A 19,494-nucleotide genomic window follows, 5' to 3' on the forward strand; every position below is an offset into this window, starting at 1 on the left:
TAAAATATTCAAATATAGCACCATGCAGAGCCCGAACACCATGCTTTGGGGAGGGGGGGGGGGGGGGGGGAAATGACCCATAGCACAAGCTGCAGTCCTTACATAAAATCAGCTTCATGGTCCATATTACACTTTAACAGATTCACAACTATTTTTTATTTCCCACCTTGTCGATACATTAGTTGCTTAAGGCAACTTATTGGTTAAGAGTGGTACATGTTTCATATATCATTAACATCTTCAGCCACATAACACTGTTTATATGAATATTTCATATATAGGCTCCGTGCACTGCTGGGAAAAATGCACCTCTGTGCTGAGAGTGGAGAACATTGTAAGTTAATGCGATCACCGCGCACATATCTCTGTCGTTTCACAGCGTGTTGCCATGCCCGACTAAATCATAACACTGGGATTTCAGAGTGTTTTCTGCAACAACAATCGGCCAAATTATTCCAAACTTCCAGCATACCTGCCAACTTCACAAGACAAAACATCAGGAGATTTTGATATGAAAATCAAGAAAAATCCAGAGATAGAATTGGTCAAAACTGCTTAATCTACAGTACATGTCTTGCGCAATAAAATACTATGATATATTTATCCTCCCCTGCGAACCACGTGACCTTGCCGCGGTGGGGAGACTTGCGTGTCCCAATGAAGCAGATAGCCGAGCCGCAGGTGCAACCATATCGGATGGGTATCTGTTGAGAGACCATACTAAGGAATGGTTCATCAAAAGGGGGGTAGCAGACTTTCGGAAGTTGCAAGGGCGGCAGTATGGATGATTGACTGATATGGCCTTGTAATAATACTCAACATGGCTTAGCTGTGTTGATACTGCTACACAGCTGAAAGCAACGGGAAACTTCAGCCGTAAGTAACTCCCGAGGACATGCAGCTCTCTCTGTATGAATGATGTACTGATGATGGCATCCTCCCGGGTAAAATATTCCGGAGGTAAACTAGTCCTCCATTCAGATCTCCGGGTGGGGACTATACGAGAGGGGGCGATCATCAGGAAGATGGATACTGACATTTTGCGAGTCGGAGCGTGGAATGTTAGAAGTTTGAATCATTGAGGTAGATTAGAGAATCTGAAAAGGGAGATGGATAGACTAAAGTTAGATGTAGTTGGTATAAGTAAAGTACGTTGGCAGGAAGAACAGGACTTTTGGTCAGGCGATTACCGAATTATCAACACAAAATCAAACAGGGGAAATGCAGGAGTTGGTTTAATAATGAATAACAAAATTGGGCAGCGGGTAAGCTACTACGACCAGTATAGTGAAAGAATTATTGACGTCAAGATAGACACCAAACCAATGCCCACCACAATAGTGCAGGTCTATATGCCTACTACCTCAGCAGATGAGGAAATCAAAAGAACATATGAAGAGATAGAAGATTTAATACAATATGTAAACGGTGACGAGAATCTAATTGTGATGGGAGACTGGAATGCAGAGGTAGGCCAAGGAAGAGAAGGTAATACAGTAGGAGAATTCGGATTGGGACAAAGGAAAGAAAGAGGAAGTCGGCTGGTTGAATTCTGCACTGATCATAATTTAGTCCTTGCCAATATTTGGTTTAAACACCACAAACGACGGCTTTATATGTGGACGAGACCTGGAGACACTGGAAGGTATAAATAGACTTCATTATGATTAGGCACAGATTCAGAAACCAGGTGTTGGATTGCAAAACATTCCCAGGAGTAGACATGGACTATAACCACAACTTGTTGGTCATGAAATGCCATCTGAAGTTGAAGAAATTGAAGCAAGGTAAGAATGCAAAAAGATGGAATCTAGATAAATTGAAAGAAAAGAGTGTGAGGGATTGTTTCAAGGAACATGTTGCAGAAGGACTAAATGAAAAGGCTGAAGGGAACACAATAGAGAAAGAGTGGATGGTCATGAAAAATGAAGTCAGCAGGGCTGCTGAAGAAATGTTAAAAAGGAAGAAAAGATCAACTAAGAATCAGTGGATAACTCAGGAGATACTAGACCTGATTGATGAACAACGAAAATACAAGAATCCTAGAAATGAAGAAGACAGAAAAGAATACAGGCAATTAAAGAATCAAGTGGATAGAAAGTGCAAGGTAGCTAAGGAAGACTGGCTGAAGGAGAAATCTAGGTGTATGAATATTAAGAGCTCAGATGTAAAGCCACTTCTAGCAGATGGCAGGAACATATCCAACAGTTGTATCAAGCAAGATGTAGATAATTTAGTTCTGGAATAAGAAAAGGCTGTTGATACTGATGAAATGGGAGACCCAATTTTGAGGTCAGAGTTTGACAGAGCTGTGAGCGACCTAAATAGAAACAAGGCACCCTGGAACGCCTCATTTTCATGTAAATATTTGTTATAGAATACTTTGCAGACCGAATCCAGCCACAATTTTCTTAAGTTAGAGAAGACATGCATTTTACTATGAAAAACAGAGTTTGAAGCTCCTTCATGTTCTCTTTAGTTCTATAATTTGTTACGTCTTAAGACTGGTTAAGATATTTTAATGACTGACCTTCTTTAACCTATGGTAAACAGTTTTCTTAATATTTTCACCATTTACTTCAAGACTCGGTGAATGTTCATCAAGAAGACTCTCATACAAATATTCTTATGAAAAAGGAAATATGGTTTTGGACTTTTAAGATAGTGATATATAAATTATTGTCCTTGGCTCATTGTTAATCTGGTCACATGTCATTCAATGTTTTTAGATTCAGAGAACTCTTGTCAAGAGGACGTTTACACAAAGCTTTAAGATAATTGGTGCTATATTTTTAGGTCAATGTTAAAAGTTAATGTTCACGGCTCATGTTTTTAACCAAGTCATTCCTCATTTGTAAGATTTGTGTACATTTTTATGCATTGTTTTTGTAACATTGTCATTGTATGTTTTTCTATTTTGGTGGCTGAAAATGATGCACACCAGCATCGAAACCGGTCCTAAGAATAATAAAATGTTATAATACATTTTATAACATTGTATGGTACTGAATAGTTGGACCTTTCTCGTTCCCATTAGATTCTCTGTTCAATACGGAATTAATATGAAGTTTTTAAACTTGGAAAAAACTTATGCAGTCAGAACAGCAAGGCCAAACAGGATGTTCATGCCTAAGGAACTTGGTGACACAAAACTGAGAAGGGGCGAGCTTACATTTTTATCCAGTAATGGGGTTAGCAGTGAAATGGTCAGAGAAGAACGCAGTTCATACGCTTTTTACACTTCACGATAGGCCAGATTTTGTTGAGGTGAAAAGGCATGATGGTAGAAAGAAGCTAAAAACCCAATCTTGTCACTATATACAAGTGTGGAATGGGTAGGGTAGATTCTCACGATAAGTACAAGAAACTGAATTTTTATATGTTGGATATGGCCCTATTGAACGCTAGTGTTATTCATCACCTTCTCAATGCTGGTAGGAAGCAAGAAGGTTTTTTTTTTTTTTTTTTTTTTTTTGCTAGCTGCTTGGTAGGTGTGCTAGGTACCAACTGATGAACCCACCCTAGCACACGAGGGCGAAACGCTGGCAACCAACAATGAGTTAGCTGGAAAATTTATAATGTCCAATAACGGACCATTTATATTGGTATTATAAATTTACTCATTCAGGACAAATATTTCAGATTCCCTATGGTAATCAACATCTATATCATCTGATGGCCAAGCAGGTATCAATTTTTGGTAATGAGACAAAGTCTCTCAGTGCATTGGCACTGCCGGTGGCTCCAGTTAGCCTACGCAGTGGCCTCCATGGTATGCACTAGCCAGCGTATTGGTAGGTGTGCTAGGTACCAACTGATGAGCCCACCCTAGCACACGAGGGAGAAACGCTGGCAACCAACAATGAGTTAGTTGGAAAATTTATAATGTCCAATAACGGACCATTTATATTGGTATTGTATATTGGTATTAGTTGCTTTACGTTGCACCGACACAGATAGGTCTTATGGCGACGATGGGACAGGAAAGTGCTAGGAGTGGGAAGGAAGCGGCCGTGGCCTTAAGGTACAGCCCCAGCATTTGCCTGGTGTGAAAATGGGAAACCACGGAAAACCATTTTCAGGGCTGCCAACAGTGGGGTTCGAACCTACTATCTCCCAAATACTGGATACTGACCGCACTTAAGCAACTGCAGCTTTCGAGCTCGGTAAGAAGGGTTTATAACCCTCAGAATCAACATAGCTGAGCAGCTGTTGGCAAGTGTTGAGTTGCCCTCTAACACAATTAGAGGATGTCCAAGTCCTGGGGAAACACTACTGAGACTTCAGGGTAAGCAGTGGGGACATTTTCCATCCAAAATACCACCAACATCAATTTTTAAAAAAATCCATTGAGGAAATTCAAAGTCTGCACTACGGCCCTACATGTGGAGAACTGTTTATGGTATTTCATACAGCTGAGGACTTCTCAAAGTAAACCTGAGAACGGGGTACCTATTTCCTGTTGTTATTTTGTTGTAAATAGAAGTGTTTCAGTTCACTGTATATAGCTGCTGGAATTGCATTTTTAAAATGGTATTCTAGGTCACATATTTATTCCAACAAAAAATGGTACTTAAATTATATCTTGTATTTTAACTTGATATTTTTGGCATCCTGAAAAGTATTTTAATGTGTATCAATTTGTGACCTTGTCTATTTTACTTATAAGAATTTTTTGCCGATGATGTCCAAAGAGAAGGATGAAACATGTCATGAAACTTGTTAATGTCATTTTAATTAAACACAACTTTTTAGTACTGTAAAAGTGTAATTTTTGATTGTGCCCTTAAAAAGTATAATATCGACAATACAGGCTTTGCATTTAAATTCATTTTATGCAATCAAAGAAGTTGCAACAAAAACTTTAATAAAATGAACTGCTAAAAGTGTTCCATTGTACAATAACCTCCCCATGTATGTATGTATGTATGTATGTATGTATGTATGTATGTATGTATGTATGTATGTATGTATGCCTGACAAATACTGAGGCACCCATGGTCGCATGTCAATGTAACTTCGTACACATACACACCATCGGCGGATATATAAATGATTACAGTTGCAATTCTCTGTGACAGGTAGAACAGCAACTAGAGCTGATTTGTGTTGTTATCAGGCCTGTTAGGATATATAACGGGTGTGACTAGTGTCAGATCACTGTTGAGGATACACAAATTCTGTGTACTCATGTGAGACAGCATTGTCAGCACCTGTCAGAGTTTGAAATAAGCCTTATTGTGGGACTTCATTTGACTGGCTAGTCGAATCGTGCAATATCAAGATTTGTATGGGATTTGGATGTGATAGTGGCCTGTGTTGGACTACATGGGAACGAGAGGGCAGGCATACCCATTGTCAAGGTTCCGATCAACCATGTCTGACCACCGTAAGGGAGGATTGCCATACTATGCATCAAGCACATCATACCCTCTTCACATCTGTGCCTGCCATCCGAGAAAAGTAATGGACTCCCTGCAACATTCTGTGTCATCCCATACTATTGGTCTGAGACTAGCGCCAGCCACACTAGGGAATTACCATCCCATGCGCAGGCTGCCGTTAACACCAAAACACAAATGACTGCATTTGGAGCGGTGCCATGACCAGGAAGCACGGACTGCTGATGAATGGTGTCGCATTGTGTTCAGCAATGTCGCGGTTCTGTACTACCCCGGATGACTATCGTCTGCAAGTATGGCAGCGACCTGGGAAGAGGTCCTATTCTTCCAATGTTTTGGAGGACAGGGGTGTTACTCCTGGCACCACGGTGTGGCGAGGCATCGGCTATGACTTCAGGTCACAACTGGTAGTGTTGAGGGAACTCCGATGACACAACAGTACATCACGGACATCCTGCGTCCTCATGTGTTACTTCTAATATGACTTATTTTTTTTTTTAGCTTATCAGGCACTACTGATCTGCATTTAGGGCAGTCGCCCAGGTGGCAGATTCCCTGTTGTTTTCCTAGCCTTTTTTTAAATGATCGCAAAGAAATTGGAAAATTATTGAACAGTATCACGGTGCCAATTTTTAACAGGACAACGCTCGTTCACACACACACAGCATGTATCTCTATGAACTGTCTGTGTGATGTTGAAGTACTCCCATGGCTATCAAGATCCCCAGATATGTCCCAGATGGAATATATGTGGGACCAGCTCGGACATCAACTCAGTCCCAAGGCCAGTATCCAGGATATCAAGGACTACTTACAATATTTGTGAGCCAACTTGCCTCAACAGAGGATGCAACGGCTTTATGACACCCTTCCCAGCAGAATCAGTGAATGCATCTCATGCTAGAGAGGGTGCAATGTCATACTGATAAATGGGCTCGTACTGTCAAGTTCTTTGTAAATTTGACTCAGTTTTCTAATCACTGAAATAACATCGCATACCCTCTCAACATGCCTTTGCTGGCAGGATGTAGTGTTTCCAGTGCACTATGTCTTCTGGTATGGGCTAGAATAAATTTTTTCCTTTCATTGACCTGTCTCAGTGTCATCTTTGGCTTTGACGATATGAAGGTGATCGAGGTATGAGCGATTCTAGTAACACCGTTCCTTAGCAGCTAGTCCCTGTAATGAATGGTGTGAAATATCACTCATAGGGTTGGTTGGTGCAAGCATTTCAGTGGGCTTTGCAGACTGATATGTAATAGCAACTTCTGGCTGAGTGAGGAAAACAATAGTAAACTACCTCACTCCTCATTTCCCTGGTATGCCTCTTCAGCGACACCTAGGCTATCTATGACAGCTGTTTGTGGAGCTGTAGAGGATCAAACCAGCCTTTGGACTGAATACCCAACATGTGAAGTTTCATTCTGGTTTCTTCCCCCCCCCCTTCTGGGTGCTTCAATTTTTTTTGTGAGGCAATGCATGTACTATACGTACAAAACAAATTTGTTCAACTAAATGAAAAATATATTCACAGTCTAACTTCAAATGCATAAAAGATGTGTCCTTTCTTATGTTGTAATTGTTATGGTCAGCAGTTTCAAACTGTCTACAATAATTCTCATCACATTTCCCACATTACTAATCACATTACCAAAAAAAAAAAAAAAAAAAAAATCTGCCCCTTCTTATTCCATCATCTATCTCTATAAAATGAAAAGTACCGGGCGAGTTGGCCGTGCACGTAGAGGCGCGCGGCTGTGAGCTTGCATCCGGGAGATAGTAGGTTCGAATCCCACTATCGGCAGCCCTGAAAATGGTTTTCCGTGGTTTCCCATTTTCACACCAGGCAAATGCTGGGGCTGTACCTTAATTAAGGCCACGGCCGCTTTCTTCCACCTCCTAGGCCTTTCCTATCCCATCGTCGCCATAAGACCTATCTGTGTCGGCGCGACGTAAAGCCCCTAGCAAAAAAAAAAAAAAAAAATGAAAAATAAGTTTGTTTGTTCGTCATGCAAATCCACAAGCCTCCACTGATCAGTATCATAATTTACACCAAAGCGCGTGAGCCACTCGGACAATTTGAACTCCATGTTGTGAGGGAGAAAAATCATCCCTCTCCTCCTTTCCCCTTATCCAGCTCCTGCCAGATTGGGGCATTTATGGCATTTCTCGACCTTCCTCTCTCCTTCCACCATTCCTTTTCATCATTTTGTCCCAGTCCAGGTTTCTCCTCCTAGCACTCCCTTTATAGAATCGATCCACCTTGTTCCAGGTCTCCCTCTCACTCTCTTTCCCTTGAACTTCATCTCCATCATTTCTTTAGGTATTCTTTCCTCCTTCGGTATGTAAGGGTTAGGTTCTCCTACTCAATGTCGACCACACCTGCATGTGGTGCACCCTGCTTTCGACTGACAAGGCTCTGGCGACCGAGCAACTCCCGGGATAAGGAGTACCCCACTGCTATGCCAACGGCTCCCTATGAAAGTGGATGAGCTGGCAGGGACTGGGGCACTCTCTTGCCCTTGAGGTGGAAAATAACCTCTAAAGGCAGAAGAACCATATATGGTCAATGGCATAGAAAGTCCTCAATGGCGGAGCAAGCGTAGGGACAACTAAAGCTTCCCTGGCAGTTGGGAAGGCGGAAGAAGGCTGGAGCAGTCTCATAGCCTCCAGTTGTAACTCTTATGCCACTGGGGACAGGTTCTGAGCCTGTCAAGAAATGTGTGATTGTTGATGTGTAGCAGCATTCCCACACTAAAATATGCCATTAACAGGCATCTTCTGAAGTACTCAGCACATACACAACAAGTCCTGCGGCGATCAGGGAGTTGTGACAGGAGCAGGATTGTGTAGTCTAGGAGCTCCTAGTGACAAACGGGCACGTAGGCGACGAATGTGTGATCGGCTACCAAATTATAAGTAACAACTCTCATGTGTGATCACTGTTTTACTTGAGGAAAGGCTGTAAAGCAAATCCTGTGCTGCATTAGTGAGTGAGCAGGCCTATTCAGGAACCACTCTGCTCACCCTGAATGGGGAGGGGACTATAAAGTGCCCTAAAACATAGTCAATCTCAACACAACCTGACTGGGAAACCGCGCCCAGAGGGTACTCTATAAGCGGGCAGAAGAAAATAACGATGAATTTTGCAACCTGGAACACCCGTACTCTAATGGACAATAATACAGCTAATCAGCTAGAAAGGAGACCAGCTATCGTGGCTTGTGAACTAAAGTGATTTATCATTGATATTGCAGCACTGAGTGAAACTAGAAGGCCCGATTAAGGTCAAATTAAAGAACAAGGATGTGGATACACTTTCTTTTGGAAGGGTAAAAACATTCATGAGTCCTGCATTGATGGTGTTGGTTTTGCCATAGCAAATGAACTTGTTCCTCTCCTTGATGAACTTTCTTCCGGCATAAATGAAAGACTCGTGAGCTTACCCTCAAGCTCACCAACAATCAATGAGTTACAGTAATTAGTGCATATGTTCCGACCCTCACTTGTGAAGTAGATGAAAAGGTAGCATTCTATTGCCAACTCGACATACTTCTAACAAGAATACCTCAAGCTGACAAAATCATTTTCTTGCACAAGTTGGTAGAGACTCAAAACTATGGCCTAAGGTAACTGAAAAAGAGGGAGTAAGGAAGCAACTCTAATGGAACCCTCCTGCTCATGAAGTGCTCAAAGCACAATGTAGTTATCACTAATACCCTCTTCAGACCGAAGGATAAATTTTGAATATCATGGCAACATCCACGGTCAAAACACTGACATCTAATTGATTACATAATTGTATGATAAAGATGTTGATTCCCAAACGGAACTTGATATATTTGTTCCGAATGAGTAAATTTATAATACCAATATAGTTGCCCCATTATTGGACATAATAAATTATCCACCTAACGCATTCCTGGTTGCCAGCGTTTCATCCCAGTGTGCTAAGTTGGGCTCATCAGCTGGTCAATAGCACACCTACGAAGATGCATGGCTAGTGCATACTGTGGAGGCCACTGCATAGGCTACTTCGAGCCACTGACAGTGCCAATGCACTATGAGAGACTTTGTCTCATTTTCAAAATTTGATGCCTGCCTGGCCATCAGATGATTTATTCATTCGGAACAAATATTTCAGATTCCCTATGGAAATCAACATCATTTTTTAAAACACAGTTCATGGAAGTCTTAAACCAATTATCTCGATAGTAATCACTGCTGAACTTTCAACTATATGACACGCACCTGAGTGCTGCTTTTACGCTAATCCCGCTAGAATTGGACTCCTTCCAAAGATATACTAATATCAGAATCCAGAACATCCTTCCCAAAAAACAAGATACACCAGACAAGAAACTAGAACAACTCTTACACAGTAAAAAATCCAACAGTAACTACTTTCAAAAAGTTAATGACTATAAAGTTTTGGGTAACGAACATGAGTTTCATCCACCTGTCAAAGATTTAACAGAATTGCATTTTGATAACTTTGAAACTAATATATTGGAAAGAGGTCTGAAGTTTAACTGGCCCCATTCAAACAAATCAAAGAATTTAATAACCACAGTAGCAGAAATTGAGCATGCTATTTCTAAATTACCTCTAGAAAAACAAGAAGAGACTAGATATGAAATACATAAAAAATTACCCAACCTAACCACTTCTCATAATTCATATAACCCAAACACTCCCCAGATTTAAAAAATAATAAATAAATAAAAAGCTATACAGAACCCTAAACCAAAAATTAAAGAAAAATAATCTAATAGTTACTAAAGCTGACAAAGGGAATACCACGATCATTATGCACAAAAAACACTACATTGAAAAAAAATGGAAAACTTTTTCTCAGACACCTCATTCCTTTAGATCAAAAAAGATCCTACTAAAAAAGGCCAAAGGGACTTTAAAAAATCCTAAAATACATCTCTTATCTTGAGGGAACACGAAACTCGGAAGCCAATTAGCATGAATCCAAGTATCCCACTAGCGAGAGCCTCGCCCAAAATCCACAAAAATGGTATTCCTATCAGACCTACTATTAATACAGAAATAGTCCCACCTACAAAACATCCAAATTTATACATGATTTTTTGAAGAAACACTATAGATTTTTTTATAAGAATCCAATCAAAAACGCAGCTGATTTTTGCCAAATTCCTCAGATCTCATACTACAACCCCATTACACAATACATTGCTATGACATAACTAATATGTATTCTAATATACCTGTCAACAAAACTATTAACATAATTAAGAACAACTTATACAATCACAGCTCTTTAAGCAGATATGAAATAGATGAATTTGTTTATATCTTGAAATTTGTCCTTGCCAATAATTATTTCTCATTTAATAATATAATTTATCAACAGGAAGACCTCCCTATGGGAGCACCCTCTTCGGGCATCTTGACCATCTTGAAGAAAATAAGATCTTGAATAAAATAGAGGGAATTGTCTTTTGGACGTGCTATGTAGACGATGCTTTTACTATAATTGATCAGAAAGCATCTAATAGCCAAACAATTCTTAATTACTTGAACCAAATAGATCCTTCTATAAAATTTACAATAGAATCAGAATTTGACAAGTCATTGGATATCCTAGATTTAACTGTCACTAGAACTAACGAGTATCTTACCTACGACATCTTCAGAAAACCCACACAAACAGATATCACCAGAGAACGGGCAACTTTCTTTAGTTTGATTCATAGAGCTTTCAGTATCCCCTTATCGGCTAGCAATCTAAAGAAGGAAATGAAATGGTGTATGGCTATCAGTGCCGAGAGTGTCCGAGGACATGTTCGGCTCGCCAAGTGCAGGTCTTTTGATTTGACGTCCGTAGGCGACCTGCGCGTTGTGATGAGGATGAAATGATGATGAAGACAACACTTCACCCAGCCCCCGTATAACCGTCCAGGCTTCTCCAGCCATATTAATTGTAATTGTACAGTCCTATTACGTGATATCACTCAATATCAAAATTATCCGCCATCGGCAATTAATCATTGAGACCTGTTAATTTAACTACAGTCAATTGTAAATAAGAACGCTTTTGAAACCATAATATTACATGTATATTAGAACATCATTTATTATTTAAATTATAGATAGGTATTCATTATGTAATGTAAATATGGTAAATATGTTGAGACAGAGTTTGTGTCATTTCATCTCATACTTGTGTATACAGAAAAGTTATTCTTGACGCTGGAAATTTCGGATGACTCACTGGGGTTTAACTCATGAGCGAAGTATTATACAGCTATCCGCGCGCGAGGGTAGCCCAAGATACAGGCCTATATCATCGACACGCCTACTGGTTATCGCGAAGAATGAAGAGAGGGAAGATATGATATGAGACCTACGAATCAGATGCTTCGTTGTAAAGAGACTGGCCATAGAGCAGTTATCAAGAGTGGGGAGAGCTCCTCTATATTATCTTGCGTGAGCAATCCTCAACACACAACTACTTTATTATTTTGGAACAGTGAGTGGTCGTTTTGAGACAATTATTTTCAGGACAGTGAGTTGTCGCTTCGAGATACAGTACGTAGCTGCTCTGATGTTGTCGGATCAGGGTGAGATATTCTATAATTATTCTGGACGTAAAACTACGTTAGTTCAAGTCCACGGTACTTGGTACAAGTCTGTATTATATGAGGAGAATAACTAAGTTGGATTAAGATTTCTGATAACGTGGAAAAATTCACAACACTGAATTTTCTCCTCATACGATCAACGGTGATCAATTTTCACAAGCATAAGGCCAATGTCTAATTTAAAGACTAGGCAATTAGGGAGGGCTAGTCCAGATAGCCCAAACCATATCGCAGAAGGAAGGAATGAAGGATGTCCATGGAGCCAGTCTAAAATGAGGAAAAGGGAACAAGTAACCACGGAATACAGATGACCTCAACGGAAGCTACAATTGGTGAGCCACAATTAGACAATGCAAGCAACAGTAAATTACAGTAACGTTAAATTATTAATTCCCTCTAAGCTAAAAGGTACTTTTCTGACTCATCTCATTACTTTTTTTGTTTAATAAATTCATTTGACCAGATATTGCGTTAATTTTCCTTCTCAAAGCGATTCTTAATAGTTAATTATTTAAAATCCTACCCCTGTGATTTAAGTATAAGTCTCTATGCCACTGTCCGGCTCCATGGCTAAATGGTTAGCGTGCTGGCCTTTGGTCACAGGGGTCCCGGGTTCGATTCCCGGCAGGGTCGGGAATTTTAACCTTAATTGGTTAATTTCGCTGGCACGGCGGCTGGGTGTATGTGTCGTCTTCATCATCATTTCATCCTCATCACGACGCACAGGTCACCTACGGGTGTCAAATCAAAAGACCTGCATCTGGCGAGCCGAACATCTCCCCGGACACTCCCGGCACTAAAAGCCATACGCCATTTCGTTTCGTTTCGTTTCATTTCATTTCTATGCCATTAAATATAAGTTTTGCTGTACAGTTTTGTTTAAACCTGTAACGCTGGCGCCCAAACATTACATAGAGAAATGGGAAACCATGGAGTGATAATTGATTCTATTTGCGTGGCAATTTGCGGGCAAGCCACATATAGTTTATATTTATAGTCATGTGTCCCCAGCTATTAACTTTCGTCTCCTCAAGTGTGAAGCATATAAGAGCGAACAGTAACACCCGTGCCAGCAAAATTAACCAATGATGGTTAAAATTCCCGACCCTGCCGGGAATCGAACCTGGGACCCCTGTGACCAAAGGCCAGCATGCTAACCATTTTGCCATGGGCCGGACAAAAAGGAAACAAACATAATCTATAGTTTAGCTGGTTTCAATGGTTTCAATAAATAATTTATTGACAAAATTGTCAATAAAATAAAAAATAAGCCTGTGGCCATGCTTACAAGAGAGCAAAAAACGAAAAAAGAGAGAGAGAGAGAGAGAGAATCACATCACATTTACCTACAATAATGATAAGATATATCAAATTACAAATTTCTTTAAAAGACAGAACTTTAACATAGCTTTTAAAACCGTTAATAATACAGTAATTCTACTTTGTTTTTCAATCATCACAAAATCAATACCAGGTCTAAATTCTCTAATTCAGGAGTCTATAACTTGAATTGTAGCCACTATACTGCCAGCTATATTCTAATGGAAACAAGCTATATTGGGCAAACAGGACGCAGCTTTCTATTCCTTATTCAGAACACATCAATGCCAAAAATACAGTAAATTCTCAGCCATGAGTAGTCACATTTGACTACAATCATTCTTTTTCCGACACTGAACAAGATCTTTCCATCATAAAAAATAACCAATAAAGGTGCTCTTCTCAATATATACGAAAATATTTTTATTAACATTGATCAAAGAATTAACCCCAACAATAATCAAAACAAAATTATCCAAACTCACAACATCCTTCTTGAAGAAATTATAAAGAACTTTTTTTTTTTTAATACGAACAATTCTAACGCTTTTAATTTATCTGTACCCCTCTACTGACTCCCCCTACTACCACTCCCCTCACACCTGCTCTGGAACATGCTGCTCTTAGCTCACAATTAACAGCAGACAACAGTCCCATACGGAGCCATACACGAGCCGGCCGGACAAGGGAGAGAGACAAATAGGGTGGAGAAGTAAGTACTCGGACGCCGTAAAAACACTTTGTTTATTTCAATATTTCATGCAAGTCTCTTACCTTTTTCTTCTTTTTAGTGTTTTTTTGTTTGCTAGTTGCTTAACGTGGCACCGATACAGATATGTCTTATGGCGACGATAGGACAGGAAAGGCCTAGGAATGGGAAGGAAGCGGCTGTGGCCTTAATTAAGGTACAGCCTCAGCATTTGCCTGGTGTGAAAATGGGAAACCATGGAAAACCATCTTCAGGGCTGCCAACAGTGGAGTTTGAACCCACTATCTCCCGGATGCGAGCTCACAGCGTCGCGCTCCTAACCGCACGGCCAACTCGCCCGGTCTTTTTAGATTTACCAAATAATATATGGTTTGCAAGATTTATCCGGTCATATAATACAATTCAACTGAGTTATTCCACCTACAAACGAGCCCTGTTCGATCAGATATTCACGTACTCAAGCCTTCCAACATGAGATCACATCGACATTTTTCAGGTTTGAACTCTGATTTTAGCATGACATGACCCTCTTTTCAACTCATTTTGTATATTACAACTCAATGGTACTTTTATTATACAAATAATTGGTTTGAAGACTTACACTAACTGTGGTTTTTAAAAATCCGTGTTTAAATGTGACAGATTTAGTCACCTTGACTCTTCAATATTTTAATATATGTCATTGTTCTTAGTATTAAGATTATCATGTGTTTCTACCATAATAGCTTGGGCTGAATATGTGTCACAATAGAAGAAACGAAACATGTCCCTTTTCTTAAAATAAAATAAAAAGAGAATACAGTAAAACCTCATTAATTTGAAGTCGGGACAAAAAATCAACTTTGAATTACATGGTTTCAAATTAACCGCCAACACATAATTAAGAAATGCCAACCCTTGTGGCGTCACAATATATTCTAAGACCCGTTACTGCATGCAATTAACATTGATTTACAGTATTAAAACAATGCACTTGGATAGTTCACCGGCAAACATAACCTCACGGAATGAAATCAACAGAAAGAAAACCTGATTCAAAGACGAGGAGAAATCTATACTGGCTCCCCTGTGCAAGTGAAGTGCTTTATCATTGGATTACTGTACTGTATGCATTTTAGATGCCTTGTGCTTGCACGGAAAGTACCCAATGCCCTTAAAACATTGCGGCTTATCAAACTTTCCTATGACGAGGGCAGAATGCCTCTGGCTTCCGTCCACATTACAACAGCAAATTAATGCATTAACCCATTAATGCATGCAATCACCTTGATTATCAGTTTAAACTTTTCAAATGCCATGAAAAACACTATTTCAGAAATGTATCCAACAAGGTACATTTACATTATTCAAATAATGCACTTCAATAAAACAATGGCTAACATAACCTCACGCATTGAAAGGAAGAAAAACACAATTCAAAGAGGAAAAATGATGCTGGCTCCCCTCTGCAAATGCTTTATCTTATGGATTACTCTACTGTTTGCATTTTTAGATACCTTCTACTTGCATAGAAAGTGCCCGACGCCCTCAAAACATCGTGGCTTTTCAAACTTTCCTATGACAGGGGAAGGAAGTCTCTCGCTCCCGTGTGCACTGCATAGCAACACAATACATTTCCCAGCTGGCAATTCTCTCCTTTAAAACCATAAATCCGTTTGGCCTAGGCATTTAAAAAAATAAAAGAAACAAACAGTACAGTTTCATCGTCATTGACAATATTGTTTGGTGCATATGAATTGATTATAGGCTATAAGCCACGCTTTTTTTGCCAACTGTCGGCATCGCCAGTGTTCACGCACACTGCCTGCTACGTGATATTGTGGCGTTCCTTAAAACGCCGAATACAAAATAATTACAATTCCGCTCGAACAATAGAAGATATGAAGCACACTGTAGACACGCCAAAGTGGGTAAAAGTGCGCAAAGTTACCCCCGCACGTTCCGGAAGAAACGTTCTTTCATGACGCACAGAAATTTTGAATTTAAATTACTTTAAAAAAATACTATTCTTTTCAAAATGTAAAGGCAGTTTCGAATTAAAAGTCTGAATTTTGGTCAAGGGACCGTCATTGTTCTTTGAATTACGAATTATCCGTCTTTCGAACTAACGATTTAAATAACATGCAAAACTGTACCTCATGTTTCCGGGACCGAGAGCTGCTTCGAATTAGGCAAGATTTTGAATTAACTGATCTATCGAGGTATCTCATTGATTAGTATACCAGGCAAAGTATTCACTGGCATTTTGGAACGGAGGGTGCAATCAGTTGTTGAGAGGAAGTTGGATGAAAACCAGTGTGGTTTCAGACCACAGATTTTCAGTATGCGCCAGGTAATTGAAAAATGCTACGAGAGGAATAGGCAGTTGTGTTTATGTTTCGTAGATCTAGAGAAAGCATATGACAGGGTACCGAGGGAAAAGATGTTTGCCATACTGGGGGACTAGGGAATTAAAGACAGATTATTAAAATCAATCAAAGGATAATTTGTGTTGACAATTGGGCTTCAGTGAGAATTGATGGTAGAGTGAGTTCTTGGTTCAGGGTACTTACAGGAGTTAGACAAGGCTGTAAACTTTCACCTTTGCTGTTCGTAGTTTACATGGATTATCTGCTGGAAGGTATAAAATGGCAGGGAGGGATTCAGTTAGGTGGAAATGTAGTAAGCAGTCTAGCCTATGCTGACGACTTGGTCTTAATGGCAGATTGTGCAGAAAGGCTGCAGTCTAATATCTTGGAACTTGAAAATAGGTGCAATGAGTATGGCACGAAAATTAGCCTTTCGAAGACTAAATTGATGTCAGTAGGTAATGTATGTATGTATGTATGTATGTATGTATGTATGTATGTATGTATGTATGTATGTATGTATGTATGTATGTAGGCATAGATATCAAGGATAATTTAATAAAAAACCACCTACTCAATACTTTCCACGTTTAATGTGGTTATTCTCTACATGATTTTATGTAGACTTATTTGGTCAGGTACATGTTTCACCCAGTATTTTGGGCATCTTCAGCCTGTAAACAACCTTTAGGTTACTTGTATGTATGTATGTATGTATGTATGTATGTATGTATGTATGAAACATCCTAATCCAACCTCCTTGCTGCTTCAGTATTTCTAATTTCCTCCTTCAGTTTCAGTGATATTAACAATTTACTATTAAATATCAAGTTTTCTCCTGTGTCATTTTTTCAAGAAGGTCCAGAAGGTCCAGAGCTGTCAGATCAAAGTGGGAAACTGCCATCTTCATATATGTGCATCTTGTAAAGAATATCTGTGAAGCAGGTACCAGTGAATAGAGCAATTGATAAAATGAGTGATCGAACTCTACAATACCTATAATACCTACAATATATACCAGTACTGATAAAAGAATAACTGCGCCATTGAGCTCCATTTTATTCATTGGTTTGAAATCTATCACATGGACATGATCATTTCTGCATTATTTATGAAAATTAATACACACTATTAGGTGCATAAACTTTAAAATTTCAAAATTCAAAACAAAAATTAGAAAAAAATAGGTATGAAATGATTTGCTGTGTATCCATACTAACAGAAAAGAAAAACAAAACTGATTCATTTTTATTACCTGAGTTTGCAAACGACCTTCATATTTCTCAACCATCACTAACGGACTAAGTGCTTGAGGAATTTTGAATTCAGCTTCAGGTATTTTCACTGCAGGGTAACGACCTCCATCATTTGTGTTCAAATTCTTCAGGCATTCACTTATATGAGTAACATCTTCTAAATTAATAATTGATTCTTCTCTACAAGAGTCAACCACGTAGTGTTTACCAGTAGTGTCTTTTATATTTGATGTATTTACTTTTGGTGTATTTATACTTAAATGTGCCAACTTTGACTCCACTTCTTGTTGATTTGATGAAAGTACTGACTGATGAGATTCTTCATTATGATTTAAACTACCAGGATTAGATTTCCTTGGTGAACAAGAAACTGCATTACAGGGTTGATCACCAGGATTCTTGGAGACATCACTTCCAGTAGCAAGTATCTCACCTACTTTTTCTTTATGAAATGATTTTTGCATCTTTTCACCGGCTGATTGAGAAATCTGTGGTATTTGCAAGTCTCTGGAGCTTTGGGTCACGCTGGGGTGTGACACAAATGAATTCTCTTTCTTTGACCTGTTTTGAACATTTTGAGATGGCACTAAGGTTGAAGATTGTTTCTGGAAGATTTCTGCATTATCCACACTGTCCATTTCACCGCAAGACACGAACTGATCACTACTTTCCAAGCTACAATCTACCTTTTCTCTAAACTTAGAACGCAGCGTATAGTTGTGGATACTTCGATTATGCTTTACAGCATTGATTAGACTATGTTTTGAACCATGGGTAAGACGACTATTATTATTACTACGTAACTTTTCTGAGATGTTACTTTTGTTAGCTTGCTGTGAAAGAGAGTCAGATATTTTCTGAACACTGTATTCATGTGAAGTATGTAATGGTGTTGCAAAAGATAAATCAATCTCTCTCTGTGACTGAGCAGCGCACCTTGAATTTTTATTTTGTGACTCTGGATGATTCTCTTTCAGAGAAATTTCCATGAGATCTGATGTTTCTGCAGTAACTATACCATGGGTGGGAGATATAATATGTCCTTGTGTTTGTTTATCGTTAGATGTTGGGTGAATATTCTCAAGTGCCACAAACGGAGTAGAACAGCAATTCACTCCACTTCTAAAGCATCCATCAGTACAAATGTCTGGTGTCTGATGTGGTGAAGCATCCAGTAACTTGCTTCTCTGTTCAATAGGCTGAGAAAGTGAGGCATAAAAAGACAAATTTCTATAATATCGTCTTCTACTAAAACTTTTAGGAGTTTCTTCAAGGTTTGTCATATTTTTGCTGTCATTTGTTAAAGGCTTATTTTTCTGACTTGCAAGTTTCCTTTTACGAACACTTGAAAGTTCATCAGATGATGGGCTGTCATATATTAATGGATTACGACCAGTATGGGATACAGACAGCTGAGGCATTTTTGATCTTGGCAAAGGTGAATGGAAAACACTCTGATCAGTATCTGATTGTGTTTTATTTCCAATAATACTTTCTTCACCATCAGTTTCAGCATCAGCAGAATATACCCTTTCACCATCAGTATCTGGAGACATATTGATGCTATTCCAAAGCATTTCCTGCCAGGTGAAGCTCTCTGGTTCTCCTACAACACAACAAAACATAACACAATAAATGAAATTGTAAAGAAGTATCTTTTTTTGCTACTGGCTTTACGTCGCATCGACACAGATAGGTCTTGTGCCGACGATGGGATAAGAAAGGCCTAGGAGTTGGAAGGAAGCGGTCATGGCCTTAAATAAGGTATAGTCCCAGCATTTGCCTGGTGTGAAAATGGGAAACCACGAAAAACCATCTTCAGGGCTGCCAACAGTGGGATTCGAA

The 19,494-nt window shown here is 39.3% G+C and overlaps 2 protein-coding genes across 4 annotated transcripts in view; both read right to left on the reverse strand.

Annotated features, from left to right (window-relative positions):
* Window positions 1–18,468, reverse strand: part of LOC136858445 (titin homolog) — a 415,865-nt gene extending 397,397 nt beyond the window's left edge. For all 3 annotated transcript variants that reach the window (XM_067137993.2, XM_067137992.2, XM_068225556.1), the window contains exon 1: window positions 17,649–18,468. In XM_067137993.2, the coding sequence (XP_066994094.2) occupies window positions 17,649–18,287 (639 nt within the window). In that variant the 5' untranslated portion in view covers window positions 18,288–18,468. The remainder of the gene's footprint in view (window positions 1–17,648) is intronic.
* A 6-nt stretch (window positions 18,469–18,474) lies between these two features.
* The window catches only part of LOC136861351 (uncharacterized), a 266,754-nt gene continuing 265,734 nt past the window's right edge, over window positions 18,475–19,494 (reverse strand). Inside the window, exons 7-8 of the mRNA XM_068226128.1 lie at window positions 18,668–19,255; window positions 18,475–18,482 (exon numbers count right to left, since the gene is read on the reverse strand). Of these exons, the coding sequence (XP_068082229.1) occupies window positions 18,475–18,482; window positions 18,668–19,255 (596 nt within the window). The remainder of the gene's footprint in view (window positions 18,483–18,667; window positions 19,256–19,494) is intronic.

This window comes from Anabrus simplex, chromosome 1 (assembly GCF_040414725.1).
Source record: "Anabrus simplex isolate iqAnaSimp1 chromosome 1, ASM4041472v1, whole genome shotgun sequence".
NCBI lineage: Eukaryota > Metazoa > Arthropoda > Insecta > Orthoptera > Tettigoniidae > Anabrus > Anabrus simplex.